This window comes from Bufo bufo, chromosome 1 (assembly GCF_905171765.1).
Source record: "Bufo bufo chromosome 1, aBufBuf1.1, whole genome shotgun sequence".
NCBI lineage: Eukaryota > Metazoa > Chordata > Amphibia > Anura > Bufonidae > Bufo > Bufo bufo.
Window position 1 is genome coordinate 347,971,698 of NC_053389.1, and position 22,063 is coordinate 347,993,760.

The following is a 22,063-nucleotide window of genomic DNA, read 5'->3' on the forward strand; positions in this document are numbered from 1 at the left end:
CCTGGGACCTCAACCTAGTCCTTACTAGCTTGATGGAGCCTCTCTTTGAACCATTACAAGACTTATTTATAAAACTCCTTTCCTTCAAAACTGCTTTCTTGGTGGCGATCACCTCAGCCAGACAGGTGGGGGAAATTTCTGTTTTTTCAACATCTCCGCCTTATACTAACATCTTGGATGACAGAGTACTTATTAGACCAGACCCTTCTTTTCTTCTGAAGGTAGTATCCATGTTCCATAGAACACAGGACATTGTCCTTCCCTCTCTGTGCCAAAATCCAAACAATGAAAAAGAGAAGAAACTCCATTGCCTAGATGTGAAAAGATGTCTATCCCATTACTTAAAGGTTACAAGTCAATGGAGGAAAACCTCTAAGCTTTTTATTCAATTTAGAGGAAAGAATAGGGGTCTCTCAGCCTCTCCTAAATCACTATCCAGATGGATTGTAGGCACCATTACTTTGGCCTATTCTTCAGTTGGAAAAACTCCTCTGGCAGGTTTTGGTGCTCATTCCACCAGATCAGTTGCTACTTCATTGGCAGAGAGGGCTGATGCTTCCCTAGAACAGATTTGTAGAGCAGCCACATGGCAGTCACCGTGTACCTTTTTTCGCCAATACAAATTAGACCTAGGCTCTAGAGATCAGCTGGTCTTTGGTAGGAAAGTACTCCAGGCAGTAGTCCCCCCTAAAATGATTACTATTCTAGTCGTCTCTCAAGGGTGCTGTCATGGGCGTAAGGGAAATTTAAGATTACACTCACCGGTAATCACTTTTCCATAAGCCCATGACAGCACCCGGGGTTTATTTCCACTCTATAGATATAAAAAAAAAAAAAAAAAATTATGTGCATGTAAACAAATTCAAAATAAAATATTTAAAAAAAAATTAATTATATATATATATATATATATATATATAAATCTTTTTGTGTAAATGTGTGTTTTAGGACAAGTTCTCGCAATTAACTGGTGGCTAGGAGCCATGCTCCTCCTTAAGAGCTCTCTACGAAAGTTCCTGTTTCCTGTCCTGGATGGAGGCAGACTCTCAAGGGTGCTGTCATGGGCTTATGGAAAAGTGATTACCGATTAGTGTAATCTGAAATTTCCTCTTTTGTGTTCTAGCAGTCATAACTTTTTAAATTTTTCTTCTAATTTTTTTATTTTTATTTTGTGGGATTAGTTGTAGGTTTTTTAGGAATTATTTTGGGGTATAAATTGCATATCAAATAACTTTTATTATTTTATTTTTAGGGGGAATTTTTAGGAGGAATTTTTTTCACGGTGTTCACAATGTGGTAAAAATAATATCATTTTATTATCTGGGACATACAATGATGGTAATGTCACATTTCTATATATTTTTACAGTTTTTTCTCTCCTCCTGCAGCCTGTCAGCTCTGCAGCTACTCCCTCATTCTCCTGCAGACTGACTGGGGGGGGGGGGGGGGGGGGGGGGCTGCTTTAACTGCTCATATCTCTGGTTTGGTACCAGATAAAGATATGGTATGGTTTTGTATTGTTTGAAAGCTGACATTCCAAGCTTTCAGACAATACCAGAATGACAGTAATATGTTAAGTACAGGGGAAGATATCACTGATAGAAATCGGAATGCTGTGAATGCAGCTAGAAGTGAAAGTAAAAGCAGGTTTTACCCGCGATTATTCCCGACTCGATTTCTAACAGTGATTTATTTTCTGTTGCTTAGACTTCAGCTGTCATTTTGGTCTTGCATGAAAGCCTGGAATGTCAGCTGCTACCATTCAGGAGATAACAGCCTCTAAAGCAGCCCTCCTCTTTCTGCCCAAGCCCAGGTTGGGCAGAACAGTTAGCTACTTTTCCCACTGCCGGAGCTGGACTAGGGCAAAACAGTTAGGTGGTTAAATGGGTTCTCCTGGAAAAGATATTGTTGACTTCAGGATAGGTCATCATTTTCACATAAGCGGGGTCCAAGTCCCAGCATCCACGCTTATCAGCTGTTTCAGGTTGCTTCTTCACTCACCAGAACTCTGGTGAGTGATGCAGGATCCTGTCAGCTTTCCAAGGACAGTGCCGTACATCGTATAATGGCAGTGCTTGGTATTGCACCTCAGCGTCATTGACATGAATGGGGCTGAGCTCCAGCTAGGCCATGTGACCGATTTACAGTGATGTCACTGGTCTAGGAAGAGGCAGCGACACTGTTCAGCGGAGGTCCCGGGTGTGCGGATCTGATACTGATGACCTATTCTGAGGATGCCATAAATATCTTTTCCTGGATAACCCCTTTAAAGATATGTGGGTAAAGGTATATATTGATTTGCCTGAGATAATTGTCCACTTTGGCTTGAAAAACATTTTTATAGAACAACTAATGCAGATGTGAGGTGATTATGTTTTACTGTGTTTCACATACTTCTAAACCAGTTTCTCAAATATTTTAGGTTGATAGTGCCATGTCCCTAATTCAAGCTGCCAAGAATTTGATGAATGCTGTGGTACAAACAGTAAAGGCATCTTATGTGGCCTCTACAAAGTACCAGAAATCTCAAGGAATGGCATCCTTAAATCTCCCAGCAGTTTCTTGGAAAATGAAGGCTCCAGAGAAAAAGCCCCTGGTCAAGAGAGAAAAACAGAATGAAACTCAAACCAAAATAAAACGTGCATCTCAGAAGAAACATGTCAATCCTGTGCAGGCACTTAGTGAATTTAAAGTTATGGAGAGCATATAAGCATATATGATACAAATGTGATATTTTGCATTGTTCACTTTTCTTACATAAGCCAGTTGGGTCTTTTTTAGAGAATTAACACAATCAATTTGGAAAGTATTTTATATCATTTATATGACACCACTGTCAACATGGAAAGTTTTGTAAATCCACTTTTCTGTAGTTGTCGATTGCCTGCATTGGTCATGTGGCTTAGGCGCTACTCGGCTCCATTCGAACACCCACGATCAGATGCTGATGACCTATCCAACGAATAGATCATCTATTTTAAAGGTTCATTTAACCCCTTTAAGTTACGATACCCTGAGGGAATATTTTTGCTTTAGTATTCAGAAGTGGTTTTATCTCTGAAGGATATTACTTACAGGGGTATTCCGGTTATAACAAGTTATCCTCTATCCACAGCCACAGGATAGGTAATAGCTATCAGATCGGTGGGGGTACTTCTGTTGGGACCCCTACGATCACAAGAACGGGGGGGCCCCATACCCCCCTGAAATGAACAGAGCGGCTGGTTTACTATCTCTGGCGCTGCTATAGAAATAAATGGAGCCGCAGCCACTCTGTCCATTTCAGGTGGACTCCACGGAATACAGGGCCCCTGTTCTTGTGATTGGTGGGTCCCAGTGGTAGGACCCTCACCAATCTAATAGTTATCCCCTATCCTGTTGATAGGGGGTAACTTGTTATAACCAGAATTCCCTTTTAAATGCTTTATGCACAAACTACATTAATTCCCTTACGATTGCCTGTGCTTTGGCTGATATGTTTAGATAATGTTTAACTTTTACTCTTAATATATTAAATTTTTTATGTCTCTTTTTTTATTTCGAATGTTATATTGGAAGATTTTTTTTCTCTCTTTCTATTAACACTGCCATGGCAATCAGTGACCCATATGTCATCATTGGCCCGAGGGTACTAAAGCTTTCTACCTTAATTATAGCTGTCTGCAATATTGTAATCTGCTTTATTTGATAGACTTTATACATATTCCTAAAAATTACTAAATTACATATCTCTCTATAGAAAAGTCAAAAAATTTTTGTTACCCTTAAAGGCTAGGTGTCACTAAAATGTCTTTTATTTTGACAGTTAAAACAAATAGCAAAACATCCTTTATTTTCTAATCTATTGTCTGATCTAATCTAATCATAATTCCACATGGTCCATAGACACAATGGTCTGGAGGAGACCTCATTGACTTTTATGGGAGGTTTTCTAGGCATGCTCTGTGATCTGTGCAGAGGTCATTTTACAAGCAAGGAGTAGATAAGGTTTTTGAGGGTCACCTATTGTGAATGGAGGATCCAGATGTGATATATGCCAATCTAAAACTGCCTGTAATTATAATTACATAACTGCATTAAAGTGATCTGTACAACCAAAGAAGTGGTGCCTATTAGTATTAGTGGCCAGTGAGAAAGCTGCAGGATTTTATGGTTATTGTTTAAATATATATATTGACATGGAAAATTAAAACTAACATCACCAAAAATTATTTAAAAATGTTTAACATGTTATTAAAACAATAGGCCATTTTTCGATGACACATTCCCTTTAAATGATGCAGGGTCTTAAAAATATAAGTATATATATTTAACTTGGCATGTAAAGCATGTTAAATAGTTGCAGCAAACTTTAATTTGACTTTCAATGTTTTTTTTTTCTCTATTAAGCGTTTTTAATGTGTTGGGTTACATTTGCTACATCCATACATCTGATGGCCTGACTGGCAGTGGTAAAGAATAATCAGACTCCTTAAGCTACGTTTCACTCTTTCTAGAACTGTAAAATAAAGGGTTTTACATTTTGTCAGAAGTAAAACAGCAATCTGTATTTTTAATTTTCTTTTCTGTCTTTATTTTATAATTCTAATATATGTAGGTCTATGTTCAAGTACATTTCATAACACTGGAAAAAAGCTTTGAAAATTGTAATTATAAATTGAGAAACCTATTTTCTATGCTGCAAATAAAAGAAACTTTCCTACAAAATTATTTATGATGGGTTTGTATATACTTTAACCTAGGGACCAACAACCTCTGGCACACCAGCTGCTGTAAAACTACAACTCTCAGCATGCACACGTACTTGGTTCTTCTTGCAACTCCCCTAGAAGTGAAAGGAGGATTTTGAGTTGTAGTTTTAGAACAGCTGGAGTGCCAGAGGTTGCTGATCCCTACTTTAACCCCTTCATGACCAATGTTGATGAACTATACAGTTAGGTAGTATACACTCACCTAAAGAATTATTAGGAACACCTGTTCTATTTCTCATTAATGCAATTATCTAGTCAACCAATCACATGGCAGTTGCTTCAATACATTTAGGGATGTGGTCCTGGTCAAGACAATCTCCTGAACTCCAAACTGAATGTCAGAATGGGAAAGAAAGGTGATTTAAGCAATTTTGAGCGTAGCATGGTTGTTGGTGCCAGACTGAGTATTTCACAATCTGCTCAGTTACTGGGATTTTCACACACAACCATTTCTAGGGTTTACAAAGAATGGTGTGAAAAGGGAAAAACATCCAGTATGCGGCAGTCCTGTGGGCAAAAATGCCTTTTGGATGCTAGAGGTCAGAGGAGAATGGGCCTACTGATTCAAGCTGATAGAAGAGCAACGTTGACTGAAATAACCACTCGTTACAACCGAGGTATGCAGCAAAGCATTTGTGAAGCCACAACACGCACAACCTTGAGGCGGATGGGCTACAACAGCAGAAGACCCCACCGGGTACCACTCATCTCCACTACAAATAGGAAAAAGAGGCTACAATTTGCATGAGCTCGCCAAAATTGGACTGTTGAAGACTGGAAAAATGTTGCCTGGTCTGATGAGTCTCGATTTCTGTTGAGACATTCAAATGGTAGAGTCCGAATTTGGCGTAAACAGAATGAGAACATGTATCCATCCTCTGATGGCTACTTCCAGCAGGATAATGCACCATGTCACAAAGCTCGAATCATTTCAAATTGGTTTCTTGAACATGACAATGAGTTCACTGTACTAAAATGGCCCCCACAGTCACCAGATCTCAGCCCAATAGAGCATCTTTGGGATGTGGTGGAACGGGAGCTCCGTGCCCTGGATGTGCATCCCTCAAATCTCCATCAACTGCAAGATGCTATCCTATCAATATGGGCCAACATTTCTAAAGAATGCTATCAGCACCTTGTTGAATCAATGCCACGTAGAATTAAGGCAGTTCTGAAGTCAAAAGGGGGTCCAACACCGTATTAGTATGGTGTTCCTTATAATTCTTTAGGTGAGTGTATATGTCACCACTTTAAAAGCAAATATTGCTATATATGTCTGTGCTATTAAATGGGTTGTATAGTTTCAGGAAGAAACTGGACAACACATGGGATCCTCTGCAAAAAAATAACTGAGCATTACTTACCTGATCCTGTGCCTCCACTTCTGTTCTTTTGTCCAGGCTCTGTTTACCTGGCTGCACCATTGACATCAAATTAACACGTGAATATTGCAGCCAACCACTGCTAAGGTCATTGATTGGTTTCACAAGTCACTTGTGTCATGGTAGAAAATTTGTATGATCCCTAAACAAGGGATCTAACCGTGTTGTCTGCAGTGCTCCTGATCTTAAAATTTAGTCTAGGGGTAAAACAATGAGAAGACATGACTCATGGTGGTATTTGAGTCTTCCTCTATCTCTTCCAACTCCAAAAGGCTGAAGACACTCACTTTATTAGCAAAGCCCTGGGTGTCACCCGTACAAACTAAAAATACAAATGGGCCATTAGGATTGTAACATGTGTTTTAGCAGATAGTGATGTATACAGTCAGGTCCATAAATATTGGGACATCAACACAATTGTAACATTTTTGGCTCTATACACCACCACAATGGATTTGAAATGAAACGAACAAGACGTGCTTTAACTGCAGACTGTCAGCTTTAATTTGAGGGTATTTACATCCAAATCAGGTGAACGGTGTAGGAATTACAACAGTTTGCATATGTGCCTCCCACTTGTTAAGGAACCAAAAGTAATGGGACAATTGGCTTCTCAGCTGTTCCATGGCCAGATGTGTGTTACTCCCTCATTATCCCAATTACAATGAGCAGATAAAAAGGTCCAAAGTTAATTTCAAGTGTGCTATTTGCATTTGGAATCTGTTGCTGTCAACTCTCAAGATGAGATCCAAAGAGCTGTCACTATCAGTGAAGCAAGCCATCATTAGGCTGAAAAAACAAAACAAACCCATCAGAGAGATAGTAAAAACATTAGGCAGGGCCAAAACAACTGTTTGGAACATTCTTAAAAAAAAGGAACGCATCGGTGAGCTCAGCAACACCAAAAGACCCGGAAGACCACGGAAAACAACTGTGGTGGATGACCAAAGAATTCTTTCCCTGGTGAAGAAAACACCCTTCACAACAGTTGGCTAGGTCAAGAACACTCTCCAGGAGGTAGGTGTATGTGTGTCAAAGTCAACAATCAAGAGAAGACTTCACCAGAGTGAATACAGAGGGTTCACCACAAGATGTAAACCATTGGGGAGCCTCAAAAACAGGAAGGCCAGATCAGAGTTTGCCAAACGACATCTAAAAAAGCCTTCACAGTTCTGGAACAACATCCTATGGACAGATGAGACCAAGATCAACTTGTACCAGAGTGATGGGAAGAGAAGAGTATGGAGAAGGAAAAGAACTGCTCATGATCCTAAGCATGCCACCTCATCAGTAAAGCATGGTGGTGGTAGTGTCATGGCGTGGGCATGTATGGCTGCCAATGGAACTGGTTCTCTTGTATTTATTGATGATGTGACTGCTGACAAAAGCAGCAGGATGAATTCTGAAGTGTTTCGGGCAATATTATCTTCTCATATTCAGCCAAATGCTTCAGAACTCATTGGACGGCGCTTCACAGTGCAGATGGACAATGACCCAAAGCATACTGCAAAAGCAACCAAAGAGTTTTTTAAGGGAAAGAAGTGGAATGTTATGCAATGGCCAAATCAATCTCCTGACCTGAATCCGATTGAGCATGCATTTCACTTGCTGAAGACAAAACTACAGGGAAAATGCCCCAAGAACAAGCAGAAACTGAAGACAGTTGCAGTAGAGGCCTGGCAGAGCATCACCAGGGATGAAACCCAGCGTCTGGTGATGTCTATGCGTTCCAGACTTTAGGCTGTAATTGACTGCAAAGGATTTGCAACCAAGTATTAAAAAGTGAAAGTTTGATTTATGATTATTATTCTGTCCCATTACTTTTGGTTCCTTAACAAGTGGGAGGCACATATGCAAACTGTTGTAATTCCTACACCGTTCACCTGATCTGGATGTAAATACCCCCAAATTAAAGCTGACAGTCTGCAGTTACAGCGCATCTTGTTTGTTTCATTTCAAATCCATTGTGGTGGTGTATAGAGCCAAAAATGTTAAAATTTTGTCAATGTCCCAATATTTATGGACCTGACTGTAGATCCTCCTAGTAAACATCTGGATGCAATTAGGACACTCCGGACGGGAAAACCAGCAGAGGACTTCCTTGTCTAGATACATGACATCCCCTCGGTAGCCATCTAGCTTTTATTCCAAATATTGTAACCCAGGTATTTCCAAGATTTAATTGTGTTTAACACATCAAGGACCTAGGACGAGAATGCTTGTCCTAAAGGGCAGGTACTTAGTGCCCCAGGACGAGCATTCCCGTCCTGCGTTCCTTCCCCCCCCGCATGCGGTGCCGCGATCAGCGGCAGAGATCCGGCTGTTACTGACAGTCGGATTCCTGCTGCATCCACCAGCACCAGTGATAATGCTGATGCTGGTGGATTAACCCCTTATATGCCGCGGTCAGCGCTGACCGAGGCATATGGGACGTTTGCGCTCCCTCACCTCATCCACCTGCGCTGCTGTGGCAGGGACTCGATGGTTCCATGACAGACTTAGAATTTACAAATTTAGAATTTACAGACTTAGAATTTACAAAATTTTTGTCTTGTCGCCATTTGCGACTAGACTAGCAGCTCTACAGTTGAATACAGCGGTGGGGCACAGAAGATGATAGTTCTCTGCCCCGCTACCGATGTTCTTCTCAGCAGCGCAGTGGAGAAGGAGTCTCTCCCTCCCTCCTGTGCTGCTGCCGCCGCCAATAAGGAGAGAGATGGGAGGAGGAGGGGAGGGGCTGTGACCACTGCGCCACCAATGAAGATAACTGAACTGTTAATACAAATACAGGAGGCAGGCGCCGGAATCAAATAGCCAGCACCCGACCTCTATGAGAGGGAGCTGCAATCCGCTGCAATTAACCCCTCAGTGCGCCCCCCCCAACACCCCAGTATAATAAACATTGGTGGCGCAGTGCCCCCCAACACCCCAGTATTAAAGTCATTGGTGGTTCAGTGGCAGTTCTGATCGAAGCCCCAGCAGTGTAATCGCTGGGCTCCGATCGGTTACCATGGCAGCCAGGACGCTCCTAAAGCCCTGGCTGTTATAGTAAGCTCCCTGCTGCTGTGTGTACTATGCACAGGGCAGCAGGGAGAGTGTAAGATCCTATTCACCCTAATAGAGCTCTATAAGGGTGAATAGGACAAGGGTTCCAGCCCCTAAGGGGGCTAATAGTAAGTAAAAAAAAAACACAAACCCTAAAATATCAAGTTTAAATCCCCCCTTTCCCAATTTCACATATAAAATATATAAACAATAAATAAACATAGTCCAAACTATTAAATTATTAAAAAATATCTCCTATGCGGTGAGCGCCGTAACAGAAATAAATAAAAAACATGCGATTCACCATTTTTTAGTCACCTTGTCACCCCAAAAAATAGGATAGGACTGTTCTATTATGGGCCGAACGTTTAATAAAATGCGGAATGCAAGCAGCTTTTTTTTTTTTTTTTTTTGCGTGGTATTGAGTTTATTTTTTTTTTGTCTGGTGCACGGATCGGGGGTCTTCAAATGTGACACGGCAGCTTAAAATTATTCCAGTGAAATCTGCCTTCCAAAAACCATATGGCATTCCTTTCCTTCTGCGCAATGCCATGTGGCCGTACAGCAGTTTACGACCACATATGGGGTGTTTCTGCAAACTACAGAATCAGGGTAATAAATATTGAGTTGTGTTTGGCTGTTAACCCTTGCTTTATTACTAGAAAAAATAAAAAGAGGGTTTTGGAGGGCGTGGCCTGGACGTCTTTAGGGATGGCCGCCTAACTGCTGAGCTCTGCCGCATGTCTTAAGCTAGGAGATTCTCCCGCACCACCTTGTCAGGGAACCATGAACCAGACGTACAACAAGGGATAAGTGAAAATAAGAAGGCTTTATTGAAAATAAAGCTGTAAAGCAAAAGTCCAAACGGACGGCGAAACCGAAGCAGAGTCTTTGCGAAGCCAGAGGTCAGGAACCAGAAGGGTAGTCAGACGAAGCCAGGATCAGGAACCAGCAGGGTAGTCAGACGAAGCCAGGATCAGGAACCAGCAGGGTAGTCGGACGAAACCAGGATCAGGAACCAGCAGGGTAGTCGGACGAAACCAGGATCAGGAACCAGAAGCAGCAGCAGTCTAGAAGCATGTGAACACAGGAGGACCAAGCAAGGAACTGAAGCCACAGACCTCCTATATATATGAGCTGGGCATCCAGCTCCTCCCAGTGCGAAGGAGGAGCCGCAGGGTGGGAGGCTACAAGAAACCCAGAAACCAAGATGGCCGCCAGCACATGTCAAACGAAGGAGAACAGCAAGAAGGTAAGACCATGACAGTACCTCCCCCTCAAGGGCCCCTCCTCCGCGGAGTAAAGAACGGTTTCTGAGGGAAGCGTGCGTGGAAGGCTCGGAGCAAGGCAGGAGCATGGACATCTGCGGAGGGAACCCAGGAACGCTCCTCTGGACCATAACCACGCCAATGGACCAAAAACTGCACCCGACCGCGGACCAGGCGTGAGTCCAGGATATTGCTCACCTCATACTCCTCCCGATTACCCACTTGGACCGGACGAGGCCGAGGAACCGAGGAAGTGAAACGATTACACACCAGTGGCTTCAACAGGGAGACATGAAACACGTTGGAGATCCGCATGCCAGGAGGAAGCGCAAGGGCATAGGCTACCGGGTTTACCCTGCGAAGCACTCGGAAGGGACCAACAAAGCGAGGCGCCAGCTTGGGAGTAGGCACTCGAAGGTTGAGGTTGCGGGTGGACAACCATACACGGTCTCCGACCTGGTAGGAAGGAGCAGGCGCTCGTCTGCGATCAGCCTGGAGTCTCTGGCGCTGCGCAGAGACCTCAAGGGACTTCTGGATCAGTACCCAAGAAGCACGTAGGACGGAAAGGTGATCCTCCACAGCCGGAATATCCTGGGGAGAGAATACCTCCGGTAACACGGCAGGTTGGAACCCATAATTGGCCATGAAGGGAGACGTCCCAGAGGAAGAGTTCACCGCCGTGTTCCTGGCAAACTCAGCCCAAGGCAGGAGGTCAACCCAATTGTCTTGGTGATCGGAGACATAGCAACGAAGGAATTGCTCCAAGGCCTGATTGGATCGTTCTGCGGCCCCATTGGACTGAGGGTGGTAGGCCGAGGAGAAGGAGAGATGAATCCCCAACTGGGAGCAAAAGGCGCGCCAGAACCTGGACACAAACTGACTCCCCCGATCCGACACAATCTCCTTGGGCAAACCGTGCAACCGGAAGACTTCCCTGGCAAAAATCGTGGCCAACTCTTGTGCAGAGGGTAACTTCTTGAGAGGAACACAGTGGCACATTTTGGAAAACCGATCCACAATCATGAGAATGACCGTATGGCCTCGGGATGCAGGGAGGTCCACAATGAAATCCATCCCAGGTGTGACCATGGGCGCTCCCCGGTGGCTATGGGTTGCAGAAGGCCCAACGGAAGGTGCCGAGGGGACTTACTCTGGGCACAAACGGAGCATGCCGCTACATATGCGGCGATGTCGGAACGTAGGGAAGGCCACCAGAACAGACGTGAAACAGCCCAGGACAGCTGATTCTTTCCAGGATGCCCCGCGGTCTTGGAGTTATGGTAGGTTCGCAACAACCGAGTGCGCAACTCCTCAGGCACAAAACATCTGCCGTTGGGTCTCCCAGAGGGAGCACCAGATTGAGCCGCCAAAATCTGCTCACCCAGGGGAGAGGTCAGGCTGGTGCGAATGGCGGCCAAGATCTGATTCGGAGGTATGACCGAAGTCGGAATCGACTCCTCCCTGGACAGCTCGGAGTACTGCCGTGATAAGGCATCCGCCCTGATGTTCTTGGAACCGGGTAGGTAGGAGACCACGTAATTAAAACGTGACAAGAACAGAGCCCATCTGGCCTGACGTGGTGTCAATCTCTTGGCCTCAGAAAGGTAGGTCAGATTCTTGTGGTCCGTCAGGATGAGGACCGGAACCACCGAACCCTCGAGCAAGTGCCTCCATTCTTTAAGGGCCTGCACGATGGCCAATAACTCCCTGTCACCAATCTGATAGTTGCACTCCGCGGAAGACAGTTTCCGGGAGTAAAACCCACAAGGAAGCAGAGGACCCTCTGGTGTTCTACGCTGAGACAGAAGGGCGCCTACTCCCGTCTCAGACGCGTCCACCTCGAGGACAAAGGGCAACCCAGGGTTGGGATGCGACAGAATCGGAGCCGACACAAAGGCGGACTTTAGAGCCTTAAAAGCTCGGATGGCCTCGAGCGGCCAGACCTGGGAATTACTGCCCTTCCTGGTCAGATCCGTGAGAGGCTTGGCTAGCATGGAAAAGTCCCTGATGAACTTCCGATAATAATTGGCGAAGCCCAAAAAGCGCTGCAGGGAACGAAGACCACTGGGCTGGGGCCACTGTAAGACAGCCTAAACCTTCTCAGGATCCATGGAGAACCCCTCAGCGGAAATGATGTAACCTAAGAAGGTTACCTGGGATCGGTGAAATTCGCATTTCTCAAGCTTACCGAACAGCTTGTTCTCTCGTAACCGTTGCAACACTCGTCTGACATCCAGAATGTGGGCCTCCATGGATTCAGAATATACCAAGATGTCATCCAAATAGACCACCACACACTGCTGCAACAGGTCACGGAAAACATCGTTGATGAATTCCTGAAAGACTGCGGGCGCATTGCACAACCCAAAGGGCATAACCAAGGATTCATAATGACCGGTCCTGGTGTTAAACGCGGTCTTCCACTCATCGCCCGCCTTGATCCTTACCAGGTTATATGCCGCCCTCAGGTCGAGTTTGGTAAAGACCGTGGCCCCTTTAAGGCGATCGAACAGCTCGGAAATCAAGGGTATCGGGTAAGCGTTCTTGATCGTGATGCGATTGAGACCCCTGTAATCGATGCAAGGCCTCAACTCACCGCCCTTCTTTTTCACAAAGAAAAATCCAGCCCCTGCCGGGGACGAGAATTTGCGAATGTGTCCGCGTGAAAGCGCCTCCCTCACGTACTGGAACGGCACCAGATTGTAACTCTATGGCACAATCGTATGGGCGGTGCGGAGGTAAGGCAACCGCGCGCACCTTATCGAATACATCCCGGTACTCCTCGTATTCAGGAGGCAACAGAGAGTCCGAGGAAGTACACAGCAACTTGACAGACCCATGGATGCAACTAGCCCCACACTGCGGTGACCACGAGAGGATCTCGGCCGATCTCCAATCGAAAGTCGGATTATGCTTCCGGAGCCAGGGGTACCCCAAGACCACCGAGTAGTGTGGAGACGAAATAACCTGGAGGCAGACCGACTCTCTGTGAACGGCACCAATGGCTATCCCCACTGGAAGGGTCTCATGAGTCACGTGTGGCGGCAGAAGGGGTCTGCCGTCTATCGCCTCAAGAGCCAGTGGGGAACCTCGAGCCTGCAGAGGAATGGAATTGGCGGCAGCGAACACATTATCAATGAACAAACCACCAGCACCAGAGTCCACCAACGCCTGGGTCGTCACCGAGCCCCCGACCCAGGAGAGGACAACAGTGATCAGTGGTTTGTCAACACGGGAAACCGGGGACGAGGAGACTCCACCCAAGATCTGCCCCCGACAGGATCTCAGGTGCGAGCGTTTCCCGGACGGTTCGGACATGCCAACCGAAAATGCCCACCGAGACCACAGTACATGCATCGGCCCTCGCGTCTCCGGAGTACCCTCTCCCCCTCGGACAGGCGAGCAAACCCCAGCTGCATGGGTTCACCCCCAGACAAGTCATCCCCAGGAGGCGTGGGAGGAGAGGGAGGCACGGGTGGGACAGCAAACGTAGGCGCCAAACTGTTAGAAGACCTCCGCAGGCTCTCCTTAAAGGAAGGTCTCTCCCTGAGTCTGGTGTCAATCAAAATCAGGAAAGAAATAAGAGACTCGAGCTCCACTGGTAGGTCCTTAGCTGCAACCTCATCCTTCAAGGCATCCGAGAGACCATGAGAGAAAGCAGCGACCAGAGCCTCATTATTCCAGCCCACCTCTGCTGCCAGGGTACGAAACTCAATGGCGTATTCAGCTACGGATCGTGAACCCTGTCTGATGGACATAAGGAGCTTCGCAGCAGAGGCAGCACGAGCCGGCACATCGAATACCTTCCGAAGAGAAGCAACAAAACCGGAAAACTCGGCAACCACCGGATTGTTGTTCTCCCATAAAGGGCTGGCCCAGGCCAAGGCCTTGTCCGAGAGCAGCGAGATCAAGAAGCCCACCTTTGATCTCTCAGTGGGAAAGGCATGTGGCAGCAACTCGAAATAAATGCCCACCTGGTTAAGGAAACCTCGGCACTGAGTTGGCTCTCCCCCAAAGCGCTGTGGAAGAGGGGCAGAACCGGTCATACCCCGAAACACCGCAGGTGCGACAACAGGTGTCGGGGTAGACTCTGGCGCAACAACCAGAGCGGCAGTAGGAGCGGGCCCAGGAGCGACAACCGACCCATCGGCAACGGGAGAGAAATGAGCCGTGCGTTCAAGCAGGGTTTGCAACGCCACAGCGAACCGACCCAACAGGTGATCCTGCTGATCAAGTCTGGCAACCAGCGTGGGTAGCGAGGATGGCCCTGTACCGTCAGAATTCATGGCTTGGTCCTAATGTCAGGGAACCATGAACCAGACGTACAACAAGGGATAAGTGAAAATAAGAAGGCTTTATTGAAAATAAAGCTGTAAAGCAAAAGTCCAAACGGACGGCGAAACCGAAGCAGAGTCTTTGCGAAGCCAGAGGTCAGGAACCAGAAGGGTAGTCAGACGAAGCCAGGATCAGGAACCAGCAGGGTAGTCAGACGAAGCCAGGATCAGGAACCAGCAGGGTAGTCGGACGAAACCAGGATCAGGAACCAGCAGGGTAGTCGGACGAAACCAGGATCAGGAACCAGAAGCAGCAGCAGTCTAGAAGCATGTGAACACAGGAGGACCAAGCAAGGAACTGAAGCCACAGACCTCCTATATATATGAGCTGGGCATCCAGCTCCTCCCAGTGGGAAGGAGGAGCCGCAGGGTGGGAGGCTACAAGAAACCCAGAAACCAAGATGGCCGCCAGCACATGTCAAACGAAGGAGAACAGCAAGAAGGTAAGACCATGACACACCTGCACATCTTATGGGGAAGAAAATACATCTGGGAGCCCCCGATGTCGCTCCGGTTACCTGTCCGAAGCCCCTGACGCTGGACTCCTATTTCACCCGGAGTTCAGCTCCTCCGTCTCCCATCGGCGGCCTACTTCCGGCCCGGACCTGTGAGGGCCGCGAAGCGACAGTGAAGTGCGCGCGCTCCCTGCCATCAAATTCAGCACAGAGCGAGGTAGGAGACACGCTCCTCTCCACTTTATCCCCATTGGTGGGGGAATTTGTCCCCAAACCCCGATTGTCGGAGAAGGGACCAAATAGAGGCACCTCCAGGCCCACGTTACCGGCCTAACCAGGCAGCTACCATGCCGCCAAAACTAGAAACATAGAATGTGTTGGCAGATAAGAACCATTTGGCCCATCTAGTCTGTCCAATATACTGAATACTATGAATAGCCCTTGGCCCTATCTTATATGCAGGATGGCCTTATGCCTATCCCATGCATGCTTAAACTCCTTCACTGTATTTGCAGCTACCACTTCTGCAGGAAGGCTATTCCATGCATCCACTACACTCCCAGTAAAGTAATACTTCCTGATATTACTTTTAAACCTTTGCCCCTCTAATTTAAAACTATGTCCTCTTGTAGCAGTTTTTCTTCTTTTAAATATTCTCTCCTCTTTTACCTTGTTGATTCTCTTTATGTGTTTAAAAGTTTCTATCATATCCCCTCTGTCTTGTCTTTCTTCAAAGCTATTCATGTTCAGTTCCTTTAATCTCTCCTGGTAAGTTTTATCCTGCAATCCATCTACCAGTTTAGTAGCTCTTCTCTGAACTCTCTCCAAAGTATCAATATCCTTCTGGAGATATGGTCTCCACTCTCCAGTACTGCGCACAATACTCCAAATGAGGTCTCACTAGTGCTCTGTAGAGCGGCATGAGCACCTCCCTCTTTCTACTGGTAATGCCTCTCCCTATACACCCAAGCATTCTGCTAGCATTTCCTGCTGCTCTGACATTGTCTGTCTACCTTTAAGTCTCCTGAAATAATTTCCCCTAAATCCCTTTCCTCAGATACTGAGGTTAGGACTGTATCACTGATTTTATATTCTGCTCTTGAGTTTTTTACGCCCCAGGTGCATTATCTTGCACTTATCAACATTAAATTTTAGTTGCCAGATTTTTGACCATTCCTCTAGTTTTCCTAAATCCTTTTCCATTTGGTGTATCCCTCCAGGAACATCAACCCTGTTACAAATCTTTGTGTTATCAGCAAAAAGACACACCTTACCATCGAGGCCTTCTGCAATTTCGCTGATAAAGATATTAAACAATATGGGTCTGCAATTTATTGATAAGCCTGCAATTTATTGATAAGCCTTCTATGTGGGACAGTATCAAGAGCCTTACTAAAGTCCAGATAAGCGATGTCTACTGCACCTCCGCCATCTATTATTTTAGTCACCCAATCAAAAAAATCTTTAAGATTAGTTCGACATTATCTCCCTGAAGTAAACCCATGCTGTTTTTCATCTTTCAATCCATGGGATTTTAGATGTTCCACAATCCTCTCCTTAAGTATGATTTCCATTAATTTCCCCACTATTGATGTCAGGCTTACTGGCCTATAGTTGCCTGATTCCTCCCTACTACCTTTCTTGTGAATGGGCACAACATTTGCCAACTTCCAATCTTCTGGGACGACTCCTTTTGCCAGTCATTGGTTAAATAAACCTGTTAATGGTTTTGCTAGTTCGCCGCTGAGCTCTTTTAATAGCTTTGGGTGTATCCCATCAGGCCCCTGTGACTTATTTGTATTAATTTTAGACAGCTGACTTAGAACCTCTTCCTCTGTAAAGACACATGCATCAAAAGATTCATTAGTCTTCTTTCCTAACTGAGGTCATTTTCCTTTATAAAAACTGAACAGAAGTATTCATTGAGGCAGTCAGCTAGTTCTTTATCTTCTTCCATATACCTTCCTTCTTTTGTTTTTAATTTGGTAATTCCTTGTTTTAGTTTCCTTTTTTCATTTATGTATCTGAATAATGTCTTATCGCCTTTTTTCACTGACTGAGCTAATTTCTCTTCTGCCTGTGCTTTAGAAGCTCTTATAACTTGTTTGGCCTCTCTCTGCCTAATCCTATAAATTTGCCTGTCATCCTCGTTTTTGTTTTTTTTTAGAATTACTAAATGCTATCTTTTTGTTTTTAATTATCTTGGCCACTTCTGCTGAGTACCACAGTGGTCTCTTCCTTTTTTTGCTTTTACTGACAAGCCTAATGCAATTTTCTGTTGACTTCAACAGTGCCACTTTTAAGTAGTCCCATTTCTCCTGGACTCCATTGAAACTGTTCCAATCTGATAGGGACTCGTATACCACTAATCTAATTTTAGAAAAGTCAGTTTTTCTAAAATCTAAAACTTTTGTTTTTGTGTGGTGTGACTCAGTCACTGTACTTACAGTAAACCACACTGACTGGTGATCACTAGATCCCAAGCTTTCCCCTACAGTAATATCAGATACTAAATTCCCATTTGTGAATACTAAATCTAAAATGGCCTCTTTCCGGGTTGGCTCCTCAACTACTTGCTGTAGAGAAAATCCCAGTAGAGAATTTAGCATATCTGTACTCCTGGCAGAACTAGCTATTTTGGTTTTCCATTTTACATCAGGAAGATTAAAGTCTCCCATAATGATAACTTCCCCCTTCAATGTCATTTTAGCTATTTCCTCAACTAGTAGATCATCTAATTCTTTGACTTGGCTAGGTGGTCTATATATCACCCCTACACGAGTTACTGTCACGGATCTATGACTCACTGGATCCACAACTAAGGAACAAAAGGGAGACCCCTGCATGAGACCTGGCACACTCTCCCTGACTGCTCAGCCTATGCGAACACCCCAAAGGTGGATGGTCGCATATCCACGTACCTCGACTATCTAACACCTGAAGACCCTACAATAGTGAGGGGACACGACCACCGGCTCCCTACACTAGACACAGAGGGTCAGGGTCACCTGAGATCTAGCAAACAGAAAATCATAAATAAATGAACAGCACTCATCTTGCAGAAGACTGGGAAATAGGAACAGCATGCACACACACTCCAGCAAGTTGTATAAGCCGCACACTAATGCATCATGGGGAGGAATTTAAAGGGATGCAATCAGTCCAACTGCATGACAGCTGAGAGAGGCTAACGAGATGAGGAACTGAAAACCAAAACAAAGAAAACTCAAGGAGGAGGATCTGAAAGGCTTCTGTCAGAGCTTCTCAGCTGTCTGGTTGTGACAGTACCCCTCCCTCTACGAGTGGACTCCAGACACTCAGAGCCCACCTTCTCAGGATGGGACCTATGGAAAGCCCTGATAAGACGAGTGGCCTTAATGTCCGTCACTGGGACCCACATCCTCTCCTCAGGACCATAACCCTCCCAATGAACGAGGTACTGGAGAGAACCGCGGACAAGACGAGAATCCACAATCCTAGAGACCTGAAATTCAAGATTCCCATCAACCATAATTGGAGGAGGAGGCAAAGGCGAGGGTACAATGGGTTGAACATAAGGTTTCAATAAGGACTTATGAAAAACATTATGGATCTTCCAAGTCTGAGGAAGATCAAGACGGTAGGCAACAGGATTGATGACAGACAGGATCTTGTAAGGCCCAATAAACCTAGGACCCAACTTCCAGGAGGGAACCTTCAATTTGATATGCTTGGTAGACAACCACACCAGATCACCAACATTCAGGTCCGGACCAGGCACACGTCTCTTATCTGCCACACGCTTATATCTCTCACTCATGCTCTTTAGATTATCCTGAATCTTTTGCCAAATAGATGACAAAGACGAGGAGAATCTGTCCTCATCAGGTAAACCAGAAGACCCCTCTCCCGAGAAAGTCCCAAACTGCGGATGAAACCCATATGCACCAAAAAATGGTGACTTATCAGAGGACTCCTGACGACGGTTATTTAAAGCAAACTCAGCAAGGTACAAAAAAGAACACCAATCCTCTTGATTCTCCGCCACAAAACAGCGCAGTTATGTCTCCAGATTCTGATTGACGCGCTCTGTCTGGCCATTCGACTGCGGGTGGAAAGCAGAGGAGAATGACAACCGAACCCCCAAGCGAGAACAGAAAGCCTTCCAGAATCTGGAAACAAACTGCGTGCCCCTATCAGAGACTATGTCTGAAGGAATACCATGCAATTTGACAATGTGGTCAATAAATGCCTGCGCCAGCGTCTTAGCATTGTGCAAACCAGGAAAAGGGATGAAATGCACCATTTTGCTAAAACGCCACCAGAATCACAGTCTTCCCCGAGGAACGAGGCAGGTCCGTTATGAAGTCCATGGACAGATGTGTCCAAGGACGGGAAGGAATGGGTAAGGGAAGGAGAGGACCTCCTGCCCCCGGGTGCCCAGCAAGGACCGTATCGTGGTGTTCCTTAAAAATCTTGTGTCTCAAAGCGAGAGGCACAAACAACCTCCCAGGAGGATAAAGATCAGGAGCCTCTGACTGGGCTGCCTGCACCTCTGCGTCCAATTCAGGAAAAAGAGCAGAGACCACCACACCTTCAGCCAAAATGGGAGCCGGGTCTTCAAAATTCCCACCTCCCGGAAAACAACGTGACAGGGCATCTGCCTTCACATTCTTAACCCCAGGGCGGAACGTGACAACAAAATTAAACCTTGAAAAGAACAAAGACCATCTGGCCTGTCTCGGGTTCAGACGCTTGGCTGACTCCAAGTAGGCCAGATTTTTATGGTCAGTAAACACGGTAATAGGGTGTCTGGCTCCCTCTAGCCAATGGCGCCATTCCTCAAAAGCCAACTTGATGGCCAACAATTCCCTATCTCCCACATCGTAATTTCTCTCTGCGGAGGAGAGTTTCTTCGAGAAAAAGGCACACGGTCGCCATTTGGCAGGAGAGGAACCCTGAGACAAGACCGCACCCACACCTACCTCAGAAGCATCAACCTCAACTATGAAGGGTAAAGAAATATCAGGTTGTACCAGGATGGGAGAGGAAGCAAAACTCTCCTTGATATTAGAAAAGGCCTTACGCGCCTCTACCGACAAGGAAGAAAAATCTACCCCCTTTCTGGTCATATCAGTGAGTGGTTTAACAACAGAGGAATAATTCAAAATAAACTTCCTGTAATAATTGGCAAAGCCCAAAAAATGCATCAGCGCCTTCTGATTCTCAGGAAGCTCCCACTCAAGCACAGCGCGGACCTTCTCGGGTCCATGCGAAAACCAGAAGCGGAGAGAAGAAACCCCAGAAATTGAATTTCTGGAACCGCAAACACACATTTTTCCAGTTTCGCGTATAATTTATTCTCCCGCAGGATGAGCAAGACCTGACGTAAGTGTTCCTTATGAGTTTTGACATCAGGAGAAAAAATCAAAATGTCATCCAAATACACTAATACAAATTTTCCCATTAAATGATAAAAAATGCTGTTCACGAAATGCTGAAAAACGGCTGGGGCATTCATCAAACCAAAAGGCATAACCAAATTCTCAAAATGGCCCTCAGGGGTATTGAAGGCCGTCTTCCATTCGTCTACTTCTCTGACCCTGACCAGGTTGTATGCCCCTCTTAGGTCTAATCTGGAAAAGACTTTAGCCCCAACAACCTGGTTAAACAGGTCCGGGATCAGAGGAAGCGGATAAGGGTCACGAATAGTGATACTGTTCAGCTCCCTGAAATCCAGACAAGGTCTTAAAGGGCTTCTGTCACCCCATTAAACCGTTTTTTTTTTTTTTCTTTACTAATAATCCCTACACTGCGATCTCAGCATACATAAACTAATTAATGATTTTCGTTCAGTAGAATTTCTTAAAAATCGATTTTTGAAATATGTAAATTACCTTGCTACCAGCAAGTAGGGCGGCTACTTGCTGGTAGCAGCCGCATCCTCCGATGGTAATGACGCCCCCACTGCTTGTTGATTGACAGGGCCAGCGGATGGGATCTTTCTCTGCTGGCCCTGCCTGTTTTGATTCAATATCTGGCGCCTGCGCCGCGGCCGTACCTCTCTTCAATCTGCGCATGCGCACTGAGAGGCGGCCACTCGCTCGGCGCTCCATCCTCAATGCACCTGCGCCGATGACGTCACATCTACACCCAGCGCAGGCGCATTGAGGAGCGAGCGGCTGAGTGAGTGGCCGCCTCTCAGTGCGCCTGCGCAGATTGAAGAGAGGTACGGCCGCGGCGCAGGCGCCAGATATTGAATCAAAACAGGCAGGGCCAGCAGAGAACGATTCCGTTCCCTGGCCCTGTCAATCAACAAGCGGAGGGGGCGTCATTACCATCGGAGGATGCGGCTGCTACCAGCAAGTAGCCGCCCTACTTGCTGGTAGCAAGGTAATTTACATATTATAAAAATCGATTTTTAACAAATTCTACTGAACGAAAATCATTAATTAGCTTATGTATGCTGAGATCGCAGTGTAGGGATTATTAGTAAAGAAAAAAAAAAACGGTTTAATGGGGTGACAGAAGCCCTTTAACCACCTCAGCCCCCAGTGCTTAAACACCCTGAAAGACCAGGCCACTTTTTACACTTCTGACCTACACTACTTTCACCATTTATTGCTCGGTCATGCAACTTACCACCCAAATGAATTTTACCTCCTTTTCTTCTCACTAATAGAGCTTTCATTTGGTGGTATTTCCTTGCTGCTGACATTTTTACTTTTTTTGTTATTAATCGAAATTTAACGATTTTTTTGCAAAAAAATGACATTTTTCACTTTCAGTTGTAAAATTTTGCAAAAAAAACGACATCCATATATAAATTTTGCTCTAAATTTATTGTTC

The 22,063-nt window shown here is 45.5% G+C and overlaps 1 protein-coding gene across 1 annotated transcript in view; it reads left to right on the top strand.

Annotated features, from left to right (window-relative positions):
• The window catches only part of LOC121009553 (catenin alpha-1), a 120,096-nt gene extending 117,156 nt beyond the window's left edge, over positions 1-2,940 (top strand). The window contains exon 18 of the mRNA XM_040442765.1: positions 2,423-2,940. Within this exon, the coding sequence (XP_040298699.1) occupies positions 2,423-2,710 (288 nt within the window). The 3' untranslated portion in view covers positions 2,711-2,940. The remainder of the gene's footprint in view (positions 1-2,422) is intronic.
• Positions 2,941-22,063: the final 19,123 nt, after the last annotated feature.